This window comes from Heteronotia binoei, chromosome 5, assembly GCF_032191835.1.
Source record: "Heteronotia binoei isolate CCM8104 ecotype False Entrance Well chromosome 5, APGP_CSIRO_Hbin_v1, whole genome shotgun sequence".
In the NCBI taxonomy this organism is placed as follows: Eukaryota; Metazoa; Chordata; class Lepidosauria; order Squamata; family Gekkonidae; genus Heteronotia; species Heteronotia binoei.
In genome coordinates, this window is record NC_083227.1 from 105,745,624 (window position 1) to 105,771,938 (window position 26,315).

General features: G+C 42.1%; 1 protein-coding gene across 2 annotated transcripts in view; it reads right to left on the bottom strand.

Annotated features, from left to right (window-relative positions):
- Positions 1-26,315, bottom strand: part of TEX264 (testis expressed 264, ER-phagy receptor) — a 239,966-nt gene that overhangs the window by 138,009 nt on the left and 75,642 nt on the right. For both annotated transcript variants that reach the window (XM_060240004.1, XM_060240005.1), the window contains exon 4: positions 20,581-20,802. In XM_060240004.1, the coding sequence (XP_060095987.1) occupies positions 20,581-20,802 (222 nt within the window). The remainder of the gene's footprint in view (positions 1-20,580; positions 20,803-26,315) is intronic.

Genomic DNA, 26,315 nt, shown 5'->3' on the forward strand with positions numbered 1-26,315 from the left:
ACTATACTTTTGTTGATATAGCCCAAAATTGCATTTGCCTTTTTAGCCACCACATCACACTGTTGACTCATGTTCAGCATATTATCCACTAAGACCCATCGATCCTTTTCGCACATACTACTGCTAAGACAAGTCTCCCCCATCCTGTAACCATGCATTTAATTTTTCTTACCTAAATGCAGAACTTTACATTTATCCCTGTTAAAATTCATTTTATTGATTTTAGCCCAGTTTTCCAGCCTGTCGAGGTCATCCTGTATCCTATTGACCTTGACAGGCTGGAAAACTGGGCTAAAATCAATAAAATGAATTTCCAGCCTCTTGGATATCAGTGAGGCAGAAGTTTATTTTTCTACTGAATCTTTAGCCAGTTTAAGAAGCACTCGGAACATCAGCAGAACCATTGCAGATACTCTGAAAGGCAGAAACTCAGAAAAATTGCCCAGTGCATGGGCTGGCAGCAATCTCAAGGGAACCTGTTCTTCAAACTAGCACTTTTCCTTGTCTCCTTCTCCTCCTCCTCACAGCTGGGGATCAAGTTTAATGCTTTGGGGACTTATCCTTGTGCTGAATTGATACTGGGGAGCTGCCTTTGTCCCTGTAAACACAGGGCCAAAATTAGGAGTGAGGCAGAGGCACGGAGATAGAGGCGTGTGGCTTTTGTGCCATCAATCCTTGCCTCAGAAACTGAGATGTCTCTCTCAGAAGGTGGCTAGGAATCTGGTTCGTTGGTTTTATCTTGCCTGCTTAGTAATCCTCTAGAGGTAATGGATAGGTCTCTACAAACTGCTGCTCTTTTGAACACAAGAGACACAATGTGGCTGTCAGTCAAAGGCATCTTTTTCCTGCATTGATGCCATTTTTGAAGGTAACCCACAGTACAGGTGTTAGGACATCACGGAAGACTAGTTAGAGAGGATAGAGAAGTGGTGAAAAGAGACATTAAGAAGAAAGGGAAGGATGATGGTGTTAAAGGTTTTCTTAAGAAGTAAATTAGCCCTCCAAGGAGCAACTGGAGAGAGGTTTCCCAATACTGCTACCATTGCAATGGATTAAAGCATATGGGGCACAAAGGCATATGGCCTCCCCTTTAGACATGCACAGTTGTAATTGCATTTCTGAGAGCACCGAAGATCTGCTTCCAAAAATCTAGCTATATAAGGTTCTGAATCAAACCTCTGCACAAGCACAAAGCCCATTAGTGTGTTGAACAGAGACCCTCTATACAGTAAACCCAACATACAATGAAGAAAAAACATTAGGGATCAATCATACTTTCATATTGGATAAAATTGCATTAAGAAAACAAAATGTCTTAATTTTAGCATGATTGTTCCCATTGTACATAAGGAATAACATTGTTAAAAGTCAATGAAAATGCCTAAACTCAAGGTGAAAATGAGGAATATCACGTCTATAAAACGCAATTTTAGATTAACAGTTAAGTATATTTTGGGGGGCCACACTTACAAATAAACAAAACACCCACAGTTTTCACCTCTGATACTTTCTAAACACTTTCCCCATATCACTAAAATGTCTTCTTATTTACTTTCTTTAAAATTGCTAACAAAACACAGAACTGGATGATACAGAGCATCTCCCTTGTCAGAAAATCCCTCTATCTTGGATCATCCAAACCATGTTCTAATCATCTTTGATATCTGGGAGTAAAAGATAATATAGTTATTCTGCATTATACAATACAAAAGTACTACTGCTAGCAAACACAAGTACTGTAACATATATAGTACCCCAGCAATCAGAAGTACTATTAAATTTAGCAATTAGGGAAGACAGAATTATTCTCTGGCATACCACAGAAGATGAGGAGATTCTCCTTCATGATGCTCCCAGTAGTCTACTCCATAGTGAAGTCTCCAGTGGAAAGCAACAGGGCTGCATTAGTTCACACATTCTTTTACGAGGAAAAGTAAATGAAAGAATTCCACCAGGATCCTTCATTATCTGCCTGGTGGTCTCTGGAGCCCTTCAAATGGCAAGTCTTATTAATTTACAAAATGTGCCACTGATTTTTAAAAATTTGTGATACAGAATTTATGGAGGTGTTGAGGCAGAACAGAAATTTAGTACAGCCTACATACAGGGAAAAAAGCAGATACAACAGGCACCTTCTATGACTTTGAAAATCAAAATTTGTAATTCACCTTAAACCCATCTATACTCTCTCTCTCTCTCTCTCACACACACACACACACCAGTTTTTGCAGTGATTTCCCAATGCTGAGTAGCCAAGGATCAAAATTCTAGTTTTTACCACATACCCTGGAAGGCACAGTTATTTCTCAGTGTTCTTTGTTTTTAGCTGTTTTATTGGAACTTGGCTTCAATATAGTTCAGCAAAAAACAAAACAATTTTTTTAAAAAAAAATTCTAGTATAGAATCAAGTTCAGTTAATTATAACAATAAACAGCCAAGTGACAATTTGCCTGCAACCTTCCTCAATCTACCCAGTATTTTAAAAATATTCCCTACCCTGTGTTGATCGGTATCAGATTTAAACTGCCCCCTTTCAACAGAACAGTCCATCACAAAAATGAACATATTCCTACCCAAACAAATAAAAGATAGTTTAAAACTCCTGATCACATTGGAATTCCCTCTGCTTTCTCTTCATTGTTTTTTTTTTTTTGGGGGGGGGGGGCGTTCCATTGTTTTGAGGCTTTTATTATTAACAGAATATAGTTGAGTTTTGTGTTAATTAATCTAGATTTGAATGACTATCATCTTCTAGTTTCCAATTCACAGTTACTGGAATCACAGTAGACTGGAATCCTCTCTACATCCATGACCATACCAGCAGAGTAGGGGCAATCTAACCTTTAACCACTCTGACTAAATGACTAAGTGATAGAGTAGTGTTCCATTACTTTGCTTAGTGTCATTAGATATTTGGTGTATATTCAGACGTTCATGTGGGCATACTTTGGATTCATATTACCACAGCCAGATTTACAGGAACAGCTAAAATACATAATTGCTGATTCACAGATCGTTCACTCACTGATTTTATTACTGCTCTAAGGTAAACATACAATCCAACCAGACAAAGCATGTGAGAGTGTAGTGTCATAATGCAAACTCCCAATCATTCTGCCCAGCAGCTTAAGATACTACCAACATCAGCTGTCTCTCAGAGGTACCATAATACACATAAAAGTTTCCCCTTAGATGTGGATGACACTATTTTCCAATGAGAAAACATTACTCTACTTTTTCTAAAATGCTTCTACAGCACAATAAAGAAAACCAACTTTCCATTGAAAGCAACATATAGAATAATGTTGTTATGTGTGAGAGCACTGAGCTTCCCGGTAAGCACAGATTGCTCCAAGCTAGGATTTAAAAAAGACACGAAGAACTGATTGGGATCAATCAAGCACTGCTTTTAGTAACAAGTGTGTTCAGATACTGGCCCAGTTCTGTTCATATTTAGCAAGAAAACCATTAATTTATTTTAGCCTAGTTATGTATTTACCTAAGAGGTTTGGTTGTCTTAAAGTATTTCAGAGATACTGTCGGTTGAACTATACAAAACACTGGAGACCCATGACTTGGTTCTCCAAAGCATAATTTAGCTGCAAAAAGCAGTAATGGGGAGGGAGAGAATATGAATTGGGACCATGGTGCTGGATATGGGAAAGTTTAATTATGGCCAAAATGGCCCCACAAACTGCTTTAAATTAAATAGAGAAAGAGGTAGCTGCAATATGATCCGTAAGTGGTAACCCCTCACTTTTTCCAACTAAAGTACACATTGGATGATCCTATGTATCACAGATCTCCAGTGTCACATATCTGAGAGTGTTAGGACACACAACATTAATGAGTACTGTTTAAAATTTAGTAAGTGCTTGTCAGGTCTTGTTCTTTTGGTTTATATTCTCAGGTTCCCCAATTTCCAGCCTTTTAGGCTTTTCTCTTTTACGCAAGGACATATCACCAAGTATACAGAGACTTCTGAATGTGATGATATAAAGTTGATAATTTTATTTAAATTGACCCATCTGTATAGAAGAATGAAAAATGAAGTAAATATTAGCCATTTCTCATAAGTTTATATATTTCACAATGTCCCAGAATCACAAGAATCAATTCGTCAAGTTAAATAATTTCTCAAGTTCCCAAGTAATAACAATCTGCAAAATCTGTTTGCCAAGAGAAAAGTCACAGTAATTCCTGGCAGAACCAATGCGCAATTCCTGTCAACCTGGCTAGCAACAGGTCAACTCATGTAGTAAATTTTACAGAGCAATATTAAATCTATCACCTACAGCACCTATCTAAATCCAATACTGATTGTTGCAGAAATTCAGAATAGACTGTTTTAGTTTGTAATGTTGGGAAGACTCAATGACAGCTGATTGAAATATGAAAAGAAGTATGCTAACAGCTTACATTTCTGTGCCAGCTTCATAATCAATGCCACAGTATACTGTATTTATCATTAGTTACAATGCAGCTCAGTGAAAATTAAATTAAGCCCCCCCGCAATGATCTGGCAGAATGCTCAATTTGTTTGGTGAGACCCTTTCCCAGTTCTTCAAATTCTAATGTCTATGTTTTACTAGGTATCTCAGAACATATGTAAGTGGTAGAAGAAATGTTTTATCTCAGCATATTAAGTGATATATCTAAACATCTCTGCACAAAGAGGATACATTCAGGTAGTGTGTCTCCTTCGCATACAGAAGGTCCCAGGTTCAGTCTCTGACGTCTTCAGTTAAAAAGAATAGGCAATAAGTGGAATAAAAAAGACTTCTATCTAGACCCTGGAGAACTGCTGCCAGTCAGACTACAGAATACAGACCACTAGTCTGACTCAGTATATGGTAGTTTTGCGTGTGTGTTTCAGTATTTACCACAACCCCAAGTAAATCTCCCAACTTCCAAAAGCAATTGATATTTTTAGAAGTTAAACTAGCCAGTACGATCAGATTCTGAAAATTTCTTCAGGATTAATTTTTCCTGCATCACACCCTCTGTGTTCTGAAACTGGAGAGGATAAATTGGATTTCAAGCTGTTATACTATACACAAAGCAGCTATTCAAGAGGAACATCTTAAAACTGGATTAGTATCTGTCCCAAAGACTAGATTAGCTGATAATAGCATAGAGATGGGCAAAACCACTCAGGTCTACATCAAAGAAAATACCTGGGTGATCATTTTACATTTCAAACTGCTGAATCTTTTGTCTCCATTCTAAATTATGGAGCCTCTCCCCCCCATGAATCCTATGGATTATTGCATCTCTACATGGCTTCCCAGTGTTGTAGATTTGCAAGGGATAACAGAAACTTCTTGTACCCATTTGAAGTACTGCATTATGTAATATTAATGCAACTTGTGCATGTCTCCAACATTAAGAATGCTTCTTTGATGTTGTGGTCTTGTTGGGTATATGCAGAGGCTTCCATGGTGGGCATACTTTGAGCTACATGGGATACAACATAATGCAGCCTACAATATCATGGATGCTTTTCAGACCCCTGTAATGGAATCCACAGGATTCTACCAAACCCAGGTTCTGGTGGACTACTGGCCAGACTCTTAACTCCACAACCAAACTGAGGATGGGATCCAGCAGAACTGAGCAAAATCATGCTGCATGACTGCATAACACTTCATGTTTGGCCAATATAAACCCTAGTGTTTAGATAAATGCTTCAATAAAACAGACCCAACTGGAGTTGTGGAGACTGGAGTGGAAATGCCTGTCCAGTAAGGTTTGGCCTGAAACTCTGGCATCCTCTTCAGAGACCAAACAGATGGCCTTCTCAGCACGAAAGCAATTAAAAACACCTCTCAAGCTATCCATTGTGCCACAGGACAGAAACTACAGAGCCCTAAAGGCCTTTCAATGAAATGCAGAGATTGTTTGTTTTGTGAAGACGTTCATAACTCAGCATACATGAGCAAAGGTAAAGACACACACATGCACACACTGAGATTGCCACAGAGGGATAATTACATTGAAAACATTTGTAAACACTCTCCAAAATGACAGGTTACTGTTTAATAGACTTCTCACAATGTCATTAAATCGCTCGCCCTGGGACAGTGCTTTTAGAGCAGCTTTCATTTGCATCCAATGAGCTGCTGTTCTGAGAACTTGGCAGCTAGGAAGACAGTCCAGGCTTCTAAAAATGACAGGAAGCCACATAGTCCTCTTACATTTTCTCCTATCCTCATGCCACATATCAAAACAGCATCTCCAAGTCTTCATTTCATTTTAACAGCCACAGAAATGGTGACTGGGAGTACTAGATGCCAAGCATAAGAAACATCCGCATGAGAAGATAACACAAAAGTGAAGCCTAGCCATATCTGTATGTCTGCTTTTTCGTCTGCCTGGTTCTGAATAGCCTCATCAGTTTGGAAACTGAAAGGGAAGAAAAGTAATAAACCATATTTTTGGCACCTGTAGCTTTTCACCTGGAATAAAGCCCTTTAAATATTCCTTCCCTCTTGTTAATTCTAGTGGGAAAAACTTACAGAAAAGTTCTCTGTTCTTCAGCTTTAGTGCCTTAGTGACCAATCGCCCATCCTTTTCCTATACCATTTTGTCTGTTTACAAAACCCCGAGCTCTAACTCACAAGTGGATGCTGTGCATACCTTGCTACTAATACAAAAGGGTTGCCGAGCAACCAATTGGCCCATACTTCAGTGTAAACTACTCACATCTGCAGCAGTTAGAGGACCACTTGCCCTACAGCTTTCACCTTCAGAAGGGTACAACTGCACACACAGGTGAATCACTTGGCAAACACAAGTGTGACACCTGTGCTAACAAGAGTGAGCAGCACAGAACCAAGTGGCTTACTGCGGATGCTAGGGGAGATGTGGAAAGGCAAGTCAATTAAAGTGAGCAGCAGAAGACTGTGAGGCTTGATGTGGATGCTCTGCAAAATACAAAAAAGTAATTGGATCAAAGTGAGCAGAATAGAACTTTCTTCACACATATTTTTGCCATTGTTGAATTAGTGAATAAATAAATATGCTAGATACAAAAAAGCAACTGGATCAAATTGAGCCGTATAGAATCTTCTTCACATGTATTTTTGTCATTCTTGAATTAGTGAATAAATAATGTTAGATACAAAAGAAAAGCAATCGGATCAAAGTGAGCCATACAGAACGGAAGATTCTTTTCACTTACCGTGAAGTCTTCCTTCTCTGTGGTCCCGGAGTGGTCCAGTCCTCACTCTTGGGATCATAGCTCCTCCTCTTCGATAGCAGGGCTTAACAAACTTGACCCGGAGGGGAGGTGCTTGATCCTCAGAACTCAGATCGTCTGCCAGCTACCACACCTCCCTAAGTATAACTCCAACATAAACAGGAGAAAGGAAACTTCCAGGGAACAAACACAACCCTCTCCTACACATATCCTGAGCCCCTGTCTAAAGGACTCTATGGCAGAAAAACCCAAACCTAACAGTGTACTACACCGGATTCAGTTATGACTTCCAACCCCGAGGTCCCAGGTCAAAGCTGAAACCCGTTAGACACAACTGGGTGGGTAGGACTGGACCACTCCGGGACCACAGAGAAGGAAGACTTCACGGTAAGTGAAAAGAATCTTCTGTTCTCCAGTGGTCCCAGGAGTGGGCCAGTCCTCACTCTTGGGACGTAAAAAAGCCGTGTCCCAGGGCGGGCCTCTCAGCTTTGCCCAGAGACCACGTGTTGGAGGACTTTCCTTCCAAACGCAGCCTCAGCCGAAGCCACCTTATCAATCCTGTAGTGCCTAGTGAAGGAGTGAACCGACTTCCAAGTAGCCGCCTTACACACCACCTCCAGGGAAGGAAAAGCCCTATAGGCCGCCGAAGTAGCAGCCCCTCTAAGTGAATGAGCCGTCACCCCTACCGGGGGCTCCAGTCCTGTTGCCTTATAGGCCTCACTAATGCACCCCCTGATCCACCTGCTAACGGTGGAGGCCGATACCTTGCGCCCAGTGTCTGCAGCCCTGAAAGAAACAAACAAGGAATCAGACCGGCGAAAGTCCTTGGTTCTGTCCAGATAGAAGCTAAGGGCTCTACGAACATCCAGACAGTGCCACGCCTTCTCCTTCTCATGAACCGGATTAGGGCAGAAAGAGGGAAGCACAATGTCCTCCGCCCTATGGAAACGGGAATTCACCTTTGGCACAAAGGCCGGATCAGTGCAGAGCACAACTTTATCCTGGTGGAATACACACAAATCCTTATGTATGGACAGAGCCTGAAGCTCCGACACTCTACGCGCCGAAGTGATACCCACTAAGAATACCACCTTAAAGGTGAGTAACTTCAGGCTGCATGATGCCATAGGCTCAAAGGGCTTGCCACAGAGTGCCTTCAACACCATGTTCAAATTCCACGATGGAAATCTATGGACCTGCGGTGGATTAATCAAAGCCACCCCCTTCAGAAACCTCCGGATGTGTGGATGTGTTGAAATAGCATTGCCCTTCTTAGATCCCCTCACCGCTGCTATGGCCGCCACCTGTCTACACAGCGTACTGGTACTAAGGCCTTTCTCTAGTCCCTCCTGTAGGAAAGACAACACCACGGACACCGAGGCCTGTAGAGGATCTTCCCCTTTAACCACACACCAGGCATGAAAAATCTGCCAAGTGACATTATAGCTTCTGTTAGTTGAAGCCTTTCTAAAGGACAACATGGTGTCTATTACTGGAGTGGAAGAACCTAGCCTAACTAACTGCTGCCGCTCAATCTCCAAACAGTGAGCTGAAAAATTTTGGTCGCGGATGCTGCAGGCAGCCCTGAGAAAGTAGATTCCACCTCGTAGGAATCTGCCATGGCTCTACTATTGACAGTCTTTGCAGTTCCGGGAACCAGGCTCTCCGAGGCCAAAAGGGGGCCACCACAATCACCTCCGTGTTCTGTTCCTGGACCCTCTGCAAAAACCTTTGGAGGACTTGGAACGGAGGAAAGGCATACAATAGAGTCCTTGGCCAGTCTGAATTTAGAGCGTCGATAGCAACTGCTCCTCTGCTTCTTGTCCTTGAGAAATACTGTGGCACCTGATGATTGTCGTCCGACGCAAACAGGTCCACACCCGGTGTCCCGAATCTTTGACAAATCTCGCGAAATGTCTCGTGGTGAAGTGACCATTCCGACTGGTTCAGCGCCTGTCGGCTCAGCCAATCTGCCACCACATTGTCTTTTCCTGCCATGTGTGTGGCTTTAATGGACAGAAGATGACCTTCCGCCCACCTGAAGAGGGCCTCCGCTTTGCCTTGTAGCTTTCTGTGCCTGGTGCCGCCTTGGCGATTTACATAGGCTTTTGCCGTCATATTGTCTGTTTGTATCAGGACGTGAGTCCCGACCACCCATTGTCTCATGTGAAGCATGGCCAGACGTATCGCTCTCAACTCCAGAAGGTTTATGCTTTCCCTGGCTTCCTGGTCGCTCCACTGACCCTGCGCTACTGCTCCTGACATGTGAGCTCCCCAACCCCAACCAAAAAGACTGGCGTCTGTGGTCACCACCACTCTCTTGGGTTCCCGCATCTCCTGCCCCAAGGAAGAAAGGCCGGGAGCCTGCCACCACTCGAGGGCTCTCGACAGGTCGGCTGGCAGTGTCAGAGAGATCGGGCTTCTGGCACCTATTTGCTTCTGAAAAGGTAAAAGAAATTTCTGAAGTGGCCTCGTGTGAAAACGCGCCCACTGAACTACGTCCTGGCACGAGACCAGCATTCCCAGTAATTTTGCCAGTAGGATCAGTTTGACTCGCTTCCTTTGCTTGACTTCTGCCATCAGCTGTAAAATCTTTGTCTGTCTCTCCGGAGTCAGATAGACCTTGTCCTTATTGGAATCGATCTGAACACCTAGGTGCGTCAGAGACTGGGAAGGAAGCAAGAAACTCTTCTGAATGTTTATGACGAACCCATGCGCCCTGAGCAACCTCATGGTCAGGTCGAGGTGTTTCTTCGTCGGCTCCGCCGACGGGGCCTTGACCAGAATGTCGTCCAGATATGGAAAAATCGACACCCCCTGTAACCTGAGGGCTGCCACCAGAGTGACCAGAACTTTTGTGAACACCCTGGGAGACGACTTGAGCCCAAAAGGCAAGGCTCTGTATTGGAAATGGCGCCCGTCGTAAGAGAAATGAAGAAACTTCCGATGACCCCTGGCAATCGGGATATGAAGATAGGCTTCTGACAGATCTATGGAGGCCATGAAGTCCCCCCGCTGGATGGCAAGAAGTATGGACCTCAGTGTCTCCATCCGGAACTTTTTTGTGATAACCGACCTGTTCACCCACTTCAGATCCAGTATTGCCCGAACATCCCCATTCTTTTTGGGTGCCACGAAAAAGACTGAGTATGTGCCTTGAAATTTCTCTGATGGAGGTACCGGTTCGATGGCTTCTATCGAAACTAGATGGTCGATGGCTAGCAGTAGTGTTCGATGCTTCTCGGGAGACTGTGATCTTTGTACTTCCAAAAAATGGTGTCGGGGGGGGGGGGGGAGTAAAACTCCAGAGAGTAGCCGTTGGTCACTGTGTCCAACACCCATCTGTCTGAAACTGTTTGATGCCACACATGGGAGAATCTCTGAAGTCGTCCCCCTATCTGACTTGTGTCCGTGGACTCGTCCCAGTCATGCTGAGGTGGGCTTCTTTTGGCCTTTAGTGGGCTGATTCTGTTTCCCCGTGAAGGAAGGTCTACCATCTCTAGGCTTCGACTGCCACTTTGTTCTGTATGGCTTGAAGGATGCTTGCCTGGACTCTCTCCTATTACCACGAAAGGACTGAAACCTTTGTCTCGTCCTGTTATCTCGTCGTTTGGATGGCAGAACTTTTTTCTTATTTCTGTCCTCAATAAGGTATCTATCCAAACCTTCTCCAAAGAGTGAGGACCCTTTAAACTGAACTGCAGCAACCTTAGCTCTAGCCGAAGGATCCGCATCCCAATTTCGTAGCCAGGTATTTCTTCTGGCCGTAACGCTACAGGCCATAGCTCTAGCTGACAGCTGAACCGCTTCCAGAGTAGAGTCTGATGCAAAAGCCGTGGCTAACATTATGAACATATGAACATATGAAGCTGCCTTATATTGAATCAGACCTTTGGTCCATCAAAGTCAGTATTGTCTTCTCAGACTGGCAGCAGCTCTCCAGGATCTCAAGCTGAGGTTTTTCACACCTATTTGCCTGGACCCTTTTTTGGAGATGCCAGGGATTGAACTGGGGACCTTCTGCTTCCCAAGCAGATGCTCTACCACTGAGCCACCGTCCCTCCCCCTTTATCTTTTTAAGAGAGTCCTTGACGTCCTTAGGCAGGTCATCCCTCTTAGCCAGGTCAGATAGCCAAATATATGAAGCTCTACAGAAGAGGGACGTGGTTGCTGACACCTTCAAAGAGCTGGCCGAGGCTTCAAAATCCCTCTGCAGAGCCTGCTCAATGCGTTTATCCGTAGGGTCCCTTGGCATTCCATCTGCATCCATCGGGAGTATGGAATTAGAAGTCAAACTATTGACCGGGTCATCCACCACCGGTAACATCAACAAAAAACCAAACATTCCCTTGTTTTGTTTCCTTCCCCTTTTTCCAATGGCCAAATAGATAGCCAGACCTCTCTATACCAGAGAGGCTAAGGGATAGGGAATGAATGGAAGGGGGGGGGAGTGGGGGGGAGCGCTGAAAACCATAACTGGCTGCCTGTAGCTCCCAACATAAAACTTTCCTCTTCTGGAGGCTTCCTGGGGATGGGATCATAAGGGCTAGGTCAATTGACCTCCTCTAATCCCCCACCACTCTGCAGAGCTTTCCCAATGCAAGCCTTACCGCTGCTGGGTTTCCAAACGCTTCTGCCTCCGTCGTTCCAGGTGGGCTGCGTGCTAACACGAGTCCTCTCCCAGCTGCTTGCTCCCTCTCTCCTCCTCTCCCTTAATTCCTTTGTCCCCAAGGCCCCCGGGTTTGCCGGAGTGCCTTTGCAAGGCGACTGGGAGAAGGAATGATCAACAGCCTTCGGCACGTCCACCAGGCTGGAAAGAGCAGAGGGAGGGCTTCGCGCGCGTGTGCCCCACTCCGAGGCTCCTCTGGCGCCGTTGGAAAAAACGCGGGAAGAAGAGATCCTCCCAGAACGGCCACAAGAGGGAGCTCTTGCCTTCCCTTCTGCCTTCCAGGAAATTTTCAATAGGTATGTTCCTCTTGTTCTTGTTCTTCTTTATTTCTTTCTATAATTTACCGGGCCAGGAGCCACAAAGGGGCTCTATAGTACGTCCTGCTTCGATGGCAGGGCTAAAGAAACTGAGTTCTGAGGATCAAGCACCTCCCCTCCGGGTCAAGTTTGTTAAGCCCTGCTATTGAAGAGGAGGAGCTATGATCCCAAGAGTGAGGACTGGCCCACTCCTGGGACCACTGGAGAACTGTTTCACATATATTTTCACCATTGCTGAATTGGTAAATAAATAACACTAAAAATTACAAGGGGGAACAAGATATCATTATGCACAAGCTCCATTTCCAGCATTTCCACTTGACTGCAGTGTAGCTACAGAGAGACCTATGCCTCTGTAAGTCAACAAAATATGCTGTAAGTCAACTATATGGACTATGGACAGACTTCTACTAAAGTGTGACATTTACCTTTTCTAAAGGGCTCAGGATAGGCTGCAACATTTTTAAAACAGAAAAAAATAAAAACATTTTCTGAGGACAAAAATAACCACCTATGAATTACAAATCATAAAGTCTCAAAGAACTCAGACCTTATTAAAAATTCAAACCACCCCCCACCCCCACCCATCTCATTATATACCTTGTTGCTAAAAGCCAACAAAAATAGACTGCTTTTTGAGAAATGCTCTGGCTTGGCCTATGTGGCATCTCCAAGGACAGAGAGATTATCAAATTGCTGTCAGTTATCCCTGAAAAAGTTAAAGGGATACAGAGAAGAAAGTAGTCTGCAGGGCCAAAAGGTAGTTCAACACTTTCTTATCAGACCCTGCAGGCATGGCATCAACACCTCATAGTCAGCGATATCAAAGGCAATGGAAAGACCTAATGAGATCAACAGAGTACACTTCACCCTAGTAATTTGTAGTCACAGATCATCGATCAAAGCTAGAACTAAATTCTCCATGTCATGCCTGGGTCAACAGACTGATTGGTTTGCAGGAAAATGGTAGTGCTCAGGTTGAGTACAAGTCTCTTTCACCATGTGTACACCAAGGACATATGCTGATTGGTCCTATAGAAAGTAGAACTCACAGTGCAAAAGATGGTGTGTAGTTGCCTCATACGCTGTAGAACAGAAGCAAATACATGCTAAATTTTCACTATGGGCAGACTTCTACTAAAGTATGACACTTAAGAGAATAAGTCTGGTAATTTATCCTCCACTTTAGAATTGCAGAATTGGTTCTGTTGGATTTTATCCATTTCTGCATTCCCACTGATGAGCCTCCATTTGCAAGCAAATTCATCACAGTCTTTCAAAGAAAAAAAACCTTTTTTGCCTTTTTCAGAATGTAAAAAATATTATGTATACTGACACAAGTTCTTGTCTGCTGTTGTGAGGTGAGCATGAAGTCTTGGATAACACCCAAGGATGGGAGAGACTTGTCTTATCAGTAGTATGTGTGAAAAGGATCTAGGGGTCTTAGTGGATCATACGCTGAACATGAGTCAACAGTGTGATGCGGTGGCTAAAAAGGCAAATGCAATTTTGGGCTGTATCAACGGAAGTATAGTGTTCAGATCACGTGATGTGATGGTATCGCTTTACTCTGCTCTGGTAAGACTTCACCTGGAGTATTGTGTTCAGTTTTGGGCACCACATTTTAAGAAGGATATAGACAAGCTGGAACGGGTCCAAGGAGGGCGACAAAGATGTGAGGGGTCTGGAGACCAAGTCCTATGAGGAAAGGTTGAAGGAGTTGGGGATGTTTAGCCTGGAGAGGAGACAGCTGAAAGGTGATATGATCACCATCTTCAAGTACCTGAAGGGCTGTCATATAGAGGATGGGGTGAAATTGTTTTCTGTGGCCCCAGAAGGTAGGACCAGAACCAATGGGTTGAAATTAAATCAAAAGAGTTTCCGGCTCAACATTAGGAAGAACTTCCTGACCGTTAGAGCGATTCCTCAGTGGAACAGGCTTCCTCGGGAGGTGGTGGGCTCTCCTTCCTTGGAGGTTTTTAAACAGAGGCTAGATGGCCATCTGACAGCAATGAAGATTCTGTGAAGTTGGGGTAGGTATTTGAGGGTTTCCTGCATTGTGCAGGTGGTTGGACTAGCTGACCCTGGAGGTCCCTTCCAACTCTATGATTCTACCCATGTCCTGCTGGACTTGTTTAGTCTCTGCAGGTCATGCAAGCTGAATTATTTAGGTTAAACAATATGAGAATAACCACCAGAAGCAATAAAACTTTCATGCAAAGCATGTAAATATGCATTTTTAGTAAAGTAAAATAAAAATAAAACTAAGGAACACTGAACATTCTTGAAATTTTTCCCACAAAGTCTCTCAGCAGTCACAAAGAATGATAGCCTCTTCAAATTGGATTTAATGAAGACGTGGGTGAAGTCTTTAAATTCTTAGTGTTCCACTCGTGATGGTACAGAGAGAATAAGGAACCACTTTTAAAAGGATTCCTCATGGTTTCAGTAGTTCTTCCTCAGCCTCTTTCTCCCAACGTTACATGGGGCCACAGCTCTACTCTTTACAACATGGATCCACACATGCTCTAATTTGCTACTACCGGCTTTCATTGCTTCTGGTGGTTATCTCATATTGCTTATCTTCACACCAGCTCCAGTTGTGTTTACTATAATTATTTAGGTTGGCTTTTGGAGGGTAACCACATGTTGGGGCTGTTTTATTAGAGGTATGGTGACAACCATGTATTTTAATGTTTTAATACTTTAATTTTAATGTTAATATTTTATATTTGTTATTTGTTTTTATGTGTTTTTACCTTATTGGTTTTAACGTTGTAAGTTGCCACAACACCCTTTGGGTAAGTGGTGACTAAAAAAATCAAATAAATAAGAAGTTATGAGTGCATATGATCCATCAGGAATAGGCAACTGCATTTTGATAAGTACATGAGGCTGAAACAGTGACAAACTAAAACCTCCCTCCTTTGCAGATCTCAAGTAAAAGCAAAGGGGATTTGGGCTGCCAAAATTTTGTACCCAACTGGGTTGGCAGCTCTGAACTCTCACGTCAGTGAAAGGCTTGCAAACTCAATTCCCTAGCTTTTTCAATATTCATAATTCATCTCAACATAAATTTGAGATGTGCCCTTCAGAATGTGGCCTCTATGATCTTATTTATTTAGAGGTGTTAAAATGACACCATCGCCTCTGTAGTATTTCCATTAGCATTTAAAGAATGAGAATCTTATTGTATTATGATCCCATTTCTTGGGCAAATCCTCAGAGATTCATAGAGCAGATTCCAGAACTTTTGAAATACCCAGTGAATATGGATAGCCTAGGTGAACTACAGAACAGTAAGTTGTCTTTGGTAATTCATCTGATAACTCCAATGATCTTGCTCCCACTGAGTTAGCAGTACAGGCATATTATAGGTGATAGTGCACTCATGATAAAGAAAAAAGAGAGAGACTTGGCAGTCCTGGGTATCCTAGTATCTTCTGGGCATAATACATGATGCAAATTTTATTTTCTAACTTATATATATTTGATCTTTGATAAACATGCAATATATGCAATGTTTTGTTTTCTGTCATACTAACCCATCCATCCCTGTGTCTTCAGGACCGGATAGTATGAACAAATTAAATTCTTCAACAATGGGAATGGAATTATGCAAGCAATTCTTACACAGCTCACATACTAGGCCATCAACCAGTTATCCTCTTCCAGTCTACTTCCTCCACAGAATCTGTTCCCATATTCTGTTCCCACAATATTATGCCTGTGTGGTTGAGTAGCCTATTCTCATGAATAGTATATTACCAAGGCTGAGAACTCTCATGAAGTTGTGGCTCTACTTTGCTTCCAAGAAAAATCACACATTGCTATCTATATAAAAGAGGAGCTGTAGTCTCATCTGAGTTCATAGCTCCCATGTTTCCCCAGTCACATGAGCAGACTGTTTTCATGAATAGATTTGTAGCATGACAGCTACCAGTGTATCGGAGCTAATACTCAGTCCCCCTTTTGGCAACTAATGTTCTCATTTTTACTTGCTAAAGCCTATTTTCTTCTTAATTCCTCCACTGCTTCCTTGTTTACCTCTCTCCACTGAGTTTGTCTATCTTTCTCTTCATGAAGCATTTTTAAATTCTTTCTAAACTGGATTCAGATTGACAACATTTCCCCACCATCTACTGGTTTTTGCAGTCACATAACCTATTGAACAATAGAGTGAGAAGTGATCCAACAGACAGAGTGACTCCACAGCTACCACATTTTCAACCACAACAGCTTACTGGAAATTTGAGGGGTGGAATCCATTAAGTATTGCAGCCCATTGGATAGTCCACGTTCTCAGTAATATTACTGTACAGTGACTTTAAAATAATAATACTTATAATTTATATATTGTACACAGTAGTAGTCTCCCAACCTTTTCAGGCTTAACTAGGATTTACCTGAGAGCCAGTTTGGTGTAGTGGTTAAGTGCATGGACTCTTATCTACAGGGCCAGCCCTGCTAGGCAACTAGGCAGTTGCCTATAGTGCCAGTCTTCTGGGGGTGCCAAATTGGGCATCTGATGTGACTCAATGACATTATCAGTGCGGGAGGGCAGCAGAAGTTAGCCTTGCCAAGGGTGCTAGACAGTCTAGGGCCAGCTCTGCCTATCTAGGAGAACTGGGTATGATTCCCCACTCCTCCACTTGCAACTGCTGGAATAGCCTTAGATCAGACCATAGCCCTCGCAGAGCTGTCCTTGAGAGAGCTCTCTCAGCCCCACCTACCTCACAGGGTGTCTGTTGTGGGGGAGGAAGGTGAAGAAGAGTGTAAGCCACTCTGACACTCTGAGATTCAGAGTGAAGGGTGGGGTATACATCCAACATCCTTAACCCCAGCAGCAGCACAGGACCCACTGAGCTGCAAGTATGTGGCAGGAAATTGAGCATCCAGAGTCTCCAAACTTGCCTGTGCGAAAAAATAATGCTCTCCGATGCTGAGATACTTCACCTCAATGCCCTGTTGCTCCTCATAGACTGTGTGCAGAAAGAGGCGGAGGAACGGGACACCTGCTGTCTACATATGTGTACTACCATCAGATGCTTCCAAAAAGCAGTACAAAAATGGCAGTTCAACAGGGGCTCCATGATTCAACTGAAGGCCAGCAGACTCCATACCTCAGGAAGCCAAGTCCCCTGGCTCAAGCCCCTTTCAAAAGGTCTTCCCCTGGAACTTCCAGTTCCCCATCAGTTTATAATCTTCACCCATTCCACTCCTTCTACTAGATTAGTTTTTCCTGGCTATTTATTCTCCCTTATGCCTCACTAAGTCCCACATCCTGTTTTTAAAAGTTCTTTTCCATGCCAGTTACCCTGATGCCCTCAATCAACATCGCCACCACCATCATCATCTTTCTCCACTATTTCACCAGCCTTCCATTTTGAAATGGATTGGGTAAGATATCTGCCTAGCAAGAGAGCTGATTCATCTGAATCAAATTGTCCCAAAAAGCAGAGCCTGCATTTCATGTGGAACATGGGGACCCTTTGAAGATACTTCTCTCTTATAAGACCATTTGCCTCCTCTATGGATCCTGCAGGGACAAAGAAGCAGAAAGAGGGTCTCCTTCGCTCAGCTCGCCTGACCTACGACTCTCATTAAGAGAATCTTTTCAAACCAGACACTGCAAAAATGTCTTGCTCGCGCCTCAGTTGCTTGGGGGAGGTGGAAGGGAGCTATTTGGAGAAGCTGTCTCCATGGCAACACAAATTCCCATCAGAAAATGTGCACAGGTCACCTGTTTCCGTGAAAGTTTCTCTCTTGTTTTCTTTCCCTGCCTCTCCAACAGGTGCCAGGGGAGCAGATGCTGTTTGACACACCAGCCAGGAGATGTGAGAACATCTCAGATTCGGGAGAGATGCCTCAGGAAGGCTGACCTCCTGCAGTCTCAGAAGTCAGCAAATGTCTACTTTGGCATGTGAATGGGAATGCAGAGTAGAGGTCCCAACGGTCTGCATGGGGGTGGGGGGGAGGAGAATAAGAGCCTGACACTTTTGAGGGCTCAGGTGTAAACCTGGGTGAAATGACATGTGCAAAGGGGCTTACAAGTGACAAGCCTGGTCTCTAGCTGCTGTTCATGTCAAAACTGCCATACATTTTAACGAGCAGCTGAAGGACAGGGAGAGAAGATGAAGGGAAGCTTCAAGTCAAGAGCAAGATGTACTGGCAGAGCTGACTCCATAAGAAAAGGAGAGTTGCTGTTAGCAGTTAGGCAGCTCCTAAATCATAACTCCCTCCCTCTTCTCCCAAGTTATCAGGGTGCAAAAAAAGAAGGAATGGATTTTGCTCATACCATTATATGGCTCTAGTCAATGCAAAAATTGCCACCTTGCTCTCTGAGAAGAATTAAGCCTTTAAAAAAAAATGGAATGGCTTGGCAAAAGTTGCAGAGTCATGATGATAAATAATTCCCAGAGCTCTGTGTGGAAATCCAACCACAGAATCATTCCAAGAATCATTAAAAGAACCCTGGATTCAAGAAGAATAAAAGGGAGAGAGTAGGCACTGTGGTCCAGGTTATCGGAAAAATAAAGTATTTCTCAAGACTGCAAAAATAGCTAAAACTCCAAGATGCCAACATAAAATCTGGAGAAGCTAGCACTGTGTAGTGGCTAAGCAAGTAGGACAAATTGTGAGAATTTGAGGCTCAAAGGCGAGAGGGCCAGGATCTGGCACAGTGTCCAGTCCAAACTTCTGCCTGCTTCTCCAGCAGCATGCTCCTGCCTGTTCCTGAGTTGACTAGTCCAGATGCAAAACCAAACCATGGACCTCATTGATGCTACATCAGATTGATGCTGCCTCCTTGTTGAACTGTCAACAAGTTGTCCACTGCTGCCCTGGAGTCACTGAAACCTGAAGCCTGAAATGCAGCAGCCAGCTGTACAGGGCTAGGCCAAAGCAGAGGTCTCCTGCTGCCTGTCTGTCACAGGGACTGACACCCTTTTTCTGTTCCATGCCTGAAGAGAGAGGCAAGAGCAGTCTGATGGAAATCTATAGCAAAGCCTCCTCCAGTTTCTGGCTCCCAAGAGAGGCACACACAAAGCAGGCATAAGTTTGGGAAACATTTGTTTGAGATTCCTGTCTTGCCTGCTTGAAAGAAGAGAGTTTCAGCTTAAGACAAGTCTCTGTTCTTCATTCAGTTTAAAAAAAAAAAAACCCACAAGAGCCCAGGATTTGGGATTTTAAAAAAATAACTAAAAAGGCAGCTCTCATTAAAAAGCTACCAGGTGTTCCCAGCACAATCTGTAGCTCCCTTTTTAACTTTAATGATTTCATCGCTTGTGTGACAGATGCACTCTCTAGGACCTTTCCCAGAGCATCAAAATGTCATCTCTGCACCATAAAGCGTACATTTAACAAATCTAATGCTGTTTTCCTTCCTCACCACCCATATTATCAGCACAAAATACCACAAGGCTTATATATTTAAAGACAAAGGAAGGTGCTGTTAAAATGTTGCAACTACCTCCTGTTGATCTTTGAACTCGGGAAATTTGCCTGTTAATGGCAGATTTTCCAGGAGAACACTGAGGTACTAGTATGGGAAAACAACAGCTTTCTCAAGAAGGTTTCTCCAAATTCTCTGCTAATATACAAAATTTGTGCTTCACCAGTTACCCTGAAAGACTGGGCTCTTCAAGGTGCCAATAGAGCAGATATGATCACTGTTTTTAATGGCACTTTGAAAGTTCCAGTGCAGATTGTGGAATGAGATGCTAATGCTTGAGCACTAATCCTCAGAAACAGCACAAAGCAGGATGATGCCATATTCCATTGCTTTCCATGTGGCTGCAATTAGTGGCAACAGCAGGTGTCTTATAAATAACTATGCATGGAAATGAACAAGAACGTTTTCAAGAGAGTGCTCCAGTGCCCAAGCAATGTGAGTTAGCTTGGGCTTCTAGTGTTTTTTGATCCAGCTGCAGACTCCACAGTACAAAGTGTCACATTATCACATTTCACATATGTGGCACCCCAACTCTGCTCAGAAGTCAAGGATAGAGGGAGAGCACTTGTTCAACAAAAATACTGATTATTCACAGCTAAGGGGCTTACTCAGAGAGAGGAAGGGTTCCTACTTATTACCGAGGTTCTCTAAGTATACCACAAAAAACAAAACTTTTCACCACAAAAACAGGCTAGTTAAGCCAAACCATGCTCACTGCCCTAAGAATATTGAAAGCCAGTTAGAGGAGGATGGAGGAGGAGAGTCCTGTTCAAGCTCTTCAGAAACTGGAGGTAAGATATGAGGGGTCTTGTGGGGGGCTTCCCATCATTCAACCCATCACCTCCATAGCTCTTCCTAATGAGCCCTCCACTTGTTGGAACAATATTATATATCTTAATATAACTTAACTGGAGACAAATGTAAACAGAAGACACTCACCTTGATGTATGTATCAAGGCTCGGGTGGACACGGTTCACTGCCAAATGGATGGACAATGGAGTAGTGTAGGGGAAGGTTGCCATAACTACATGGCTAGGGGCTGGGAAGTTGAAAATCTTGAAGCCATATTTCTGGAACATGCGGACCACTTGCTCAGATGGCTTCTTTTCACCTTCACTCAAGATCCTTCCCACCAGGTAGCGGCATTTCTCTGGGTCCACCTATGGAAAAGATAAGAGATAGTATTAGAAGGTTGCAAAAGCCCCACAAGCAATATTTAAAACACTGGAATAATAGTAGCAACTCTGTAATTCAATGATGTCACAATGATTCAAGACTTAAACTCCATTTTCAAACTGAGGAACTCTATACCAAACTGGCTCTCAACAAGCCAGGGTATACCTGTAACTGAGAAGTCTCCTTAGAACATAATATTTTGCAAAGTGCAGGATCAGGAAGCATAACTGGAACCGAAGCCACAGCTTGGCATCTTACTTGGCACCACAGCCTTGGCACCTCACTTCAGTCAAAAGATCAGAATACTTACTTCTAATGCATTTGTACAGCATTTACTCCAAAGCAGATTAGCCCTGGAGCATTTGACATTTGTCACTGAGATTACCTAAGAAGTAGGCTGCAGTTACCCCACATAAATAGTACTAGCATAGATACTAGATATATACTTGAAGCCACTACTTCAGGATTTATCTGCATTGCAGGGGATTCTTTTTAATCTTGTTTTTCTGTAACAAAGATGCTATGATTCTACCCAGGTCTAATACATGGTTCAGAGTTTTGTCTCTGAAACCAAAGCCTGAGTATGTACTCTGTCTAGACAAATAAGCCAGACCTAACCTTTAGTGTCAAATTCTGATATCTGACAAATTTAACATCTACATCTGAACAATGAGAGAATAAATACCTCTCAATAATGCCTGCACAGCTATTGACATCCTTCAGGCAGAAGGCTCCATTGATTTCTATAGCTGAGAATCCATTTGTTACTCAAACAATGCCAATCATAATACAGACACCAATTAGAATCAGTGCCAACTCTCTCTCTATTATGAGAGAAGCAACAAGTGTGCAGGAGCAGCAGCAGCCAATTCAAAGGCCTTGCGGCTCTACCTGCTAACCAAAGACCATGCTGTGACATTTTTAAAAGATGTATGCAGACAGGCTTTTTAGGACTGTGCTTGTGGAATATTAAAACAACCCCTTGAAATTCTCAGGGCTGCCACCCAGACCACTAGTGCCATTTCAGCTGCGTGCCGTGAATGAGTTCTTTTTCATTTTCCCCACTGAGAGGCACAGTAAATTGATCACCAGGATCCTAGAAATATGGATCAGAAACTTCTGAAACTTTCCTAAAGACATCAAAGCTAGACAAATGGTCAGTCTGTGGGTGGGAGGGGGGACAAAATTCCATGAATCCATGTATATCAGTATCTCTGAATTCCCAGCTTTCATTTTTTAAAGAAAATCTCTAGCCCTTCCCGTTACAAAGATGTCTTTCCCCTTATTTCTCCGCAACAGAAGGGGGTAGATGTACTTTTTAAAAAATGAAAGCTGGGAATTCAGAGAACCCGGTACACATATTTGTTATAACATTATTATCTACTAGCCGTAAAGCCCATTGTAGGAAGAAATGCAACAGGCCCTAGAAAAATATTTGGGGGGGTGGTGATGAATGTGGAGGTGGCAGGAAGGAAGACAGACAGACAAAAAGAATGGAAAAAAAAGAAAGAGAGAGAGAATGAGAGAAAGAACGGTAGGAAAAAGATGGGAAGAAAAAAGTACAAGAAAGAAAAAAGTACAAGAAAGAAAAAAGGAAGGAAGGAAGGAAGGAAGGAAGGAAGGAAGGAAGGAAGGAAGGAAGGAAGGAAGGAAGGAAGGAAGGAAGGAAGGAAGGAAGGAAGGAAGGAAGACAGACAGAATGAAAGTCACCCTGACTTTCCTTGGCCTTTTTGACCTAGAGAGATAGGGAGAAAAGGTTTAGCTCTGTTCTGTATATCACTATATGTCAGATGCTCATCACTAGCGCTCACTGGCAATTACAATGGCTCCTGGGTACTTAATGTGTGAATGTATTCTTGTTTTTCATTGTTCTGGCCAACCTCTATGTGATATGGGAATTGACAAAATAACCAGGATATATCCTTTTATCAGGATATAATCAGGATTTATCCTTACTGTGCACAATGTTTAAGTATTGAATTTTTTTAATGATGTGTGATTCTTATATGTTTTAATGAATTTATATTGGGATTGAAGTTAAATAAGAGGAGGTTTTTGAAACAACTGTCTCACTTTCTTGATGCGATTGGGAAATCAGTTTCTCTCCCTCCACAAATGAACACAATGGAAATGGGAGTGCCTGCAACTGTTCCTGTACCACACATTTCCTCAACAGGAAGGGAGGGCCTCAGCAGAATACAAATGCCACAGAGTCCATCTTCTAAAGCAGCCATTTTCTCCAAGGCAACTGATGTCTGTAACCTGAAGACTGGCTGTAATACCAGAAGATCTACAGCCAGCATCTGGAAACTCACAACTCTAATGTACCATGATGCTGTGGGGAAGTAGAAAAAAAACTGCAACCCAACAGCACTGAAGCCAAAGTTAATAACCCATGTGGAAGTCATCAGAAGCTGCACACTTTACTACAGCGAGGGTGAGGCAAAACTTGCCTATCCTGAGATGTTGCTAAGCCTATAAACCAAGACAGCACTGGAGCAAGGCAAGACTTCTCACCCTTATTTTCAAGTTTCCTTCTCATCCTTACTGTGCCTGAGAAGTGAAAACATGCTTAACAGTGGAACAGCAAACCTCTGTTTAAATTATGAACAGAAAAATATTATGAACAGCAAACCTCTGTTATTATTATGAACAGTCAAGTTAATATTCCCCAAGAATCTGTCAAAGTAGCAAAAGGATGATTCTTCCCTCCCTCCACCTTTACAAGTACCCATCTTTATTAGTGGTTATAAATGTGGAATAGTGAATGCTTTTCTGCACTAAACAACACATCAAGCAATACTGTAGCTTAACTATTTGATAGGATTTCCAGGTGGAGGGGGGATGATTGCCAGATCCAAACTGGGAAACTCCTGAGATTTGGGGATGGAGCCTGGGAAGAACAAGGACCACATTGGGGTACAATACCATAGTGTCCACCCTCCAAACCATTCATTTCTCCAGGGGAACCGATCACTGTAGTCTGGAAATGAGTTGTAATTCCAGAGTAATGCCAGGGTATCCTGGCATCCCTAGTATGTAACTATAATTTGTGTTTGTAGTTTTTAATAGTTCTTGTTTTAGATTTTGTTAACGCATATATGAAGTCTGAGATTACTAGTCAGAATTACCCCACTAATAATTAGAAGTGATTTAATTACATTTCAAACACTGTTCAAGCAATTATTATTATTTTTTAAAAAAAAATTGTAATTGTACTAATAGTCCATCTGATACTTGGGTCTTTTGTAAATAAAGCTTCACTACTGAAGGCATTAAGCTTCATGTTATATGACAAACAAGTTAACATTTTTAAAAGATATGTCAGTAAGGAAGAACATCATAATAATCAATTTACGGAATAAACTATTATAAGAGGTGATATCCACAGCCTCAGAAAACTTTAATAGCTTGCAATAGTCATCGCAGAAAGACTAAGAAAATGTATTCCAGAATTAATTCATCAAGAGCAAACAGGGTTTGTTCCAAAAATATATATGAAGGATAACATCAGATATCTGTTAAGCACAATCAGATATTCTAGAAGGAAAGGTCAAAAAACAGTGTTTATGTTTTTGGATGCTGAAAAGGCTTTTGATAATGTGCTTTGGCCATTCCTGCTAAGGGCTTTACAAAACATGGACTGTGGAAACAAATTTTTAAGTTGGATTAGAAGTAGTTATACCCACCAATATGCTAGAATCCTATTTATTTATTTATTTGATTTATATCCCGCCCTACCCCACCAAGCCGGGCTCAGGGCGGCTCACAATACAAAGATTCTAAGATTCTTCTAGAGAAGAAGTTTGGCAGTACCGAATATTAGGCTATATTGCCAGGCAGCAGCACTAGTTTTCTTATCAGGAAAAACTGAGATTGCAAAAGGAATGCAACAAGGATGCCCAATATCACCATTATTATTTATTCTTCACTGTTATTATTTATTCTAGCAATGGAAATAATGGCTAATGAAATCAGACAATATAATAGGATTACTGGAATAAAGGAAGATAAGGATGACTAAAAATAAAAAGCTATGCAGGTGATGTTATAACAGTGACAAGACCTCATACCTCTTTGAAATGCATAATGGAACAACAACAAGCTTTGGGACTTATTCTGGTTACAAACTGAACAAAAAGAAAACCAAGATAATCTTGTTAAATAAAACCAATGAAGAACAAGAAGAAATACAGAAACTAACTGGATGCCTTGTAACCAAAAAAACCCAATAAGGTATTTGGGCATCAACATAACAGGACAAATAAAAATCTATATAAAGATAATTACCAAAAAGTATGGAAGATCTGCAAAGATGGGACAAACTGGAAATTTTGTGGCTAGGCAGCATTGCTGCCGTCAAAATGAATGCCTTACCAAAACTGACTTTTTTGGTTCAAATGTAGAAGAAAAGGTTGTTTTAAAAAATGGCAGAGAACTATAAATAACTTTGTATGTAAAGGGAAAAAGTCAAGATTAAGGTTTAAAATGCAAGATGAGAAAAAGAGAGGAGGTTTGGCAAGACCGAATATTAGGTTATATCGCCAGGCAGCAGCACCACTTTGGCTATCAGAATGGATAATAAAATCACATGAGAGGAATATTAAATTGGAAATAGCGGATATTAAGGAAGGAATTCACAATTTCTAAAGGAACAAAAAGTCAATAAAAGCTATTCAAAAACAAGACGGTAGTCATACAGTGAGTGATGGATTGCTGAGAACATGGTTTCAATGCAAAAACAGAATAAACCCACCTACCTCTACATTGACATCCCTAATCAATGTCTACTGTGATGCAAGTTCCAGGGGGAGAAATGATCACCTAACATATGATCACATGGTAAGACATGGAAGAATAAAATCTTGGCAAGATATACAAAGTGAAGGAAAGAATATCCAGTGGCTGACATATTATCATCAAATAGCATCAAAATATAAAGCAAAAGAAGGAGGCCATCTATAACAGAAAACGGCTTATGAACAAATGATCACAGGTGATCTAAAATAGCTATTAATATATATATATATATATATATATATATATATATATATATATATATATATATATATATATATATAAACTGCTATTACAATATTGTCAGACACTGGAAAGCTTTCGTGTTATGATATGATGCAGTGTTCAAACTGCAATGTGTTGCTTGACTTAACTGACTCCATTTTCTAACACTTGCTACTAACCCCAAACAGAAACCTTGCATATCAAAGTAGAAGTGAAACTGTTATTAAGCCTACTGTGAATTCCTGTCCTTGGTACTAACAAAGGCAACAAGCCTTTGAAGATAAAATGCCTCAGGGACAGCTAGCAGAGCTGTTCCTGTGAGAATGGGAACCACAACGAGATAAGGGAAAGCAAATGTGTGAAATGTATCACTATAGTGTGGGAATGTAGATTTGTTTAGAAAACCTTTGATGTGTCTCTAGTTAAAACATCTATGCTCTAGGAGAGAGTATCAGTTCCAATGTATCCATGCTCA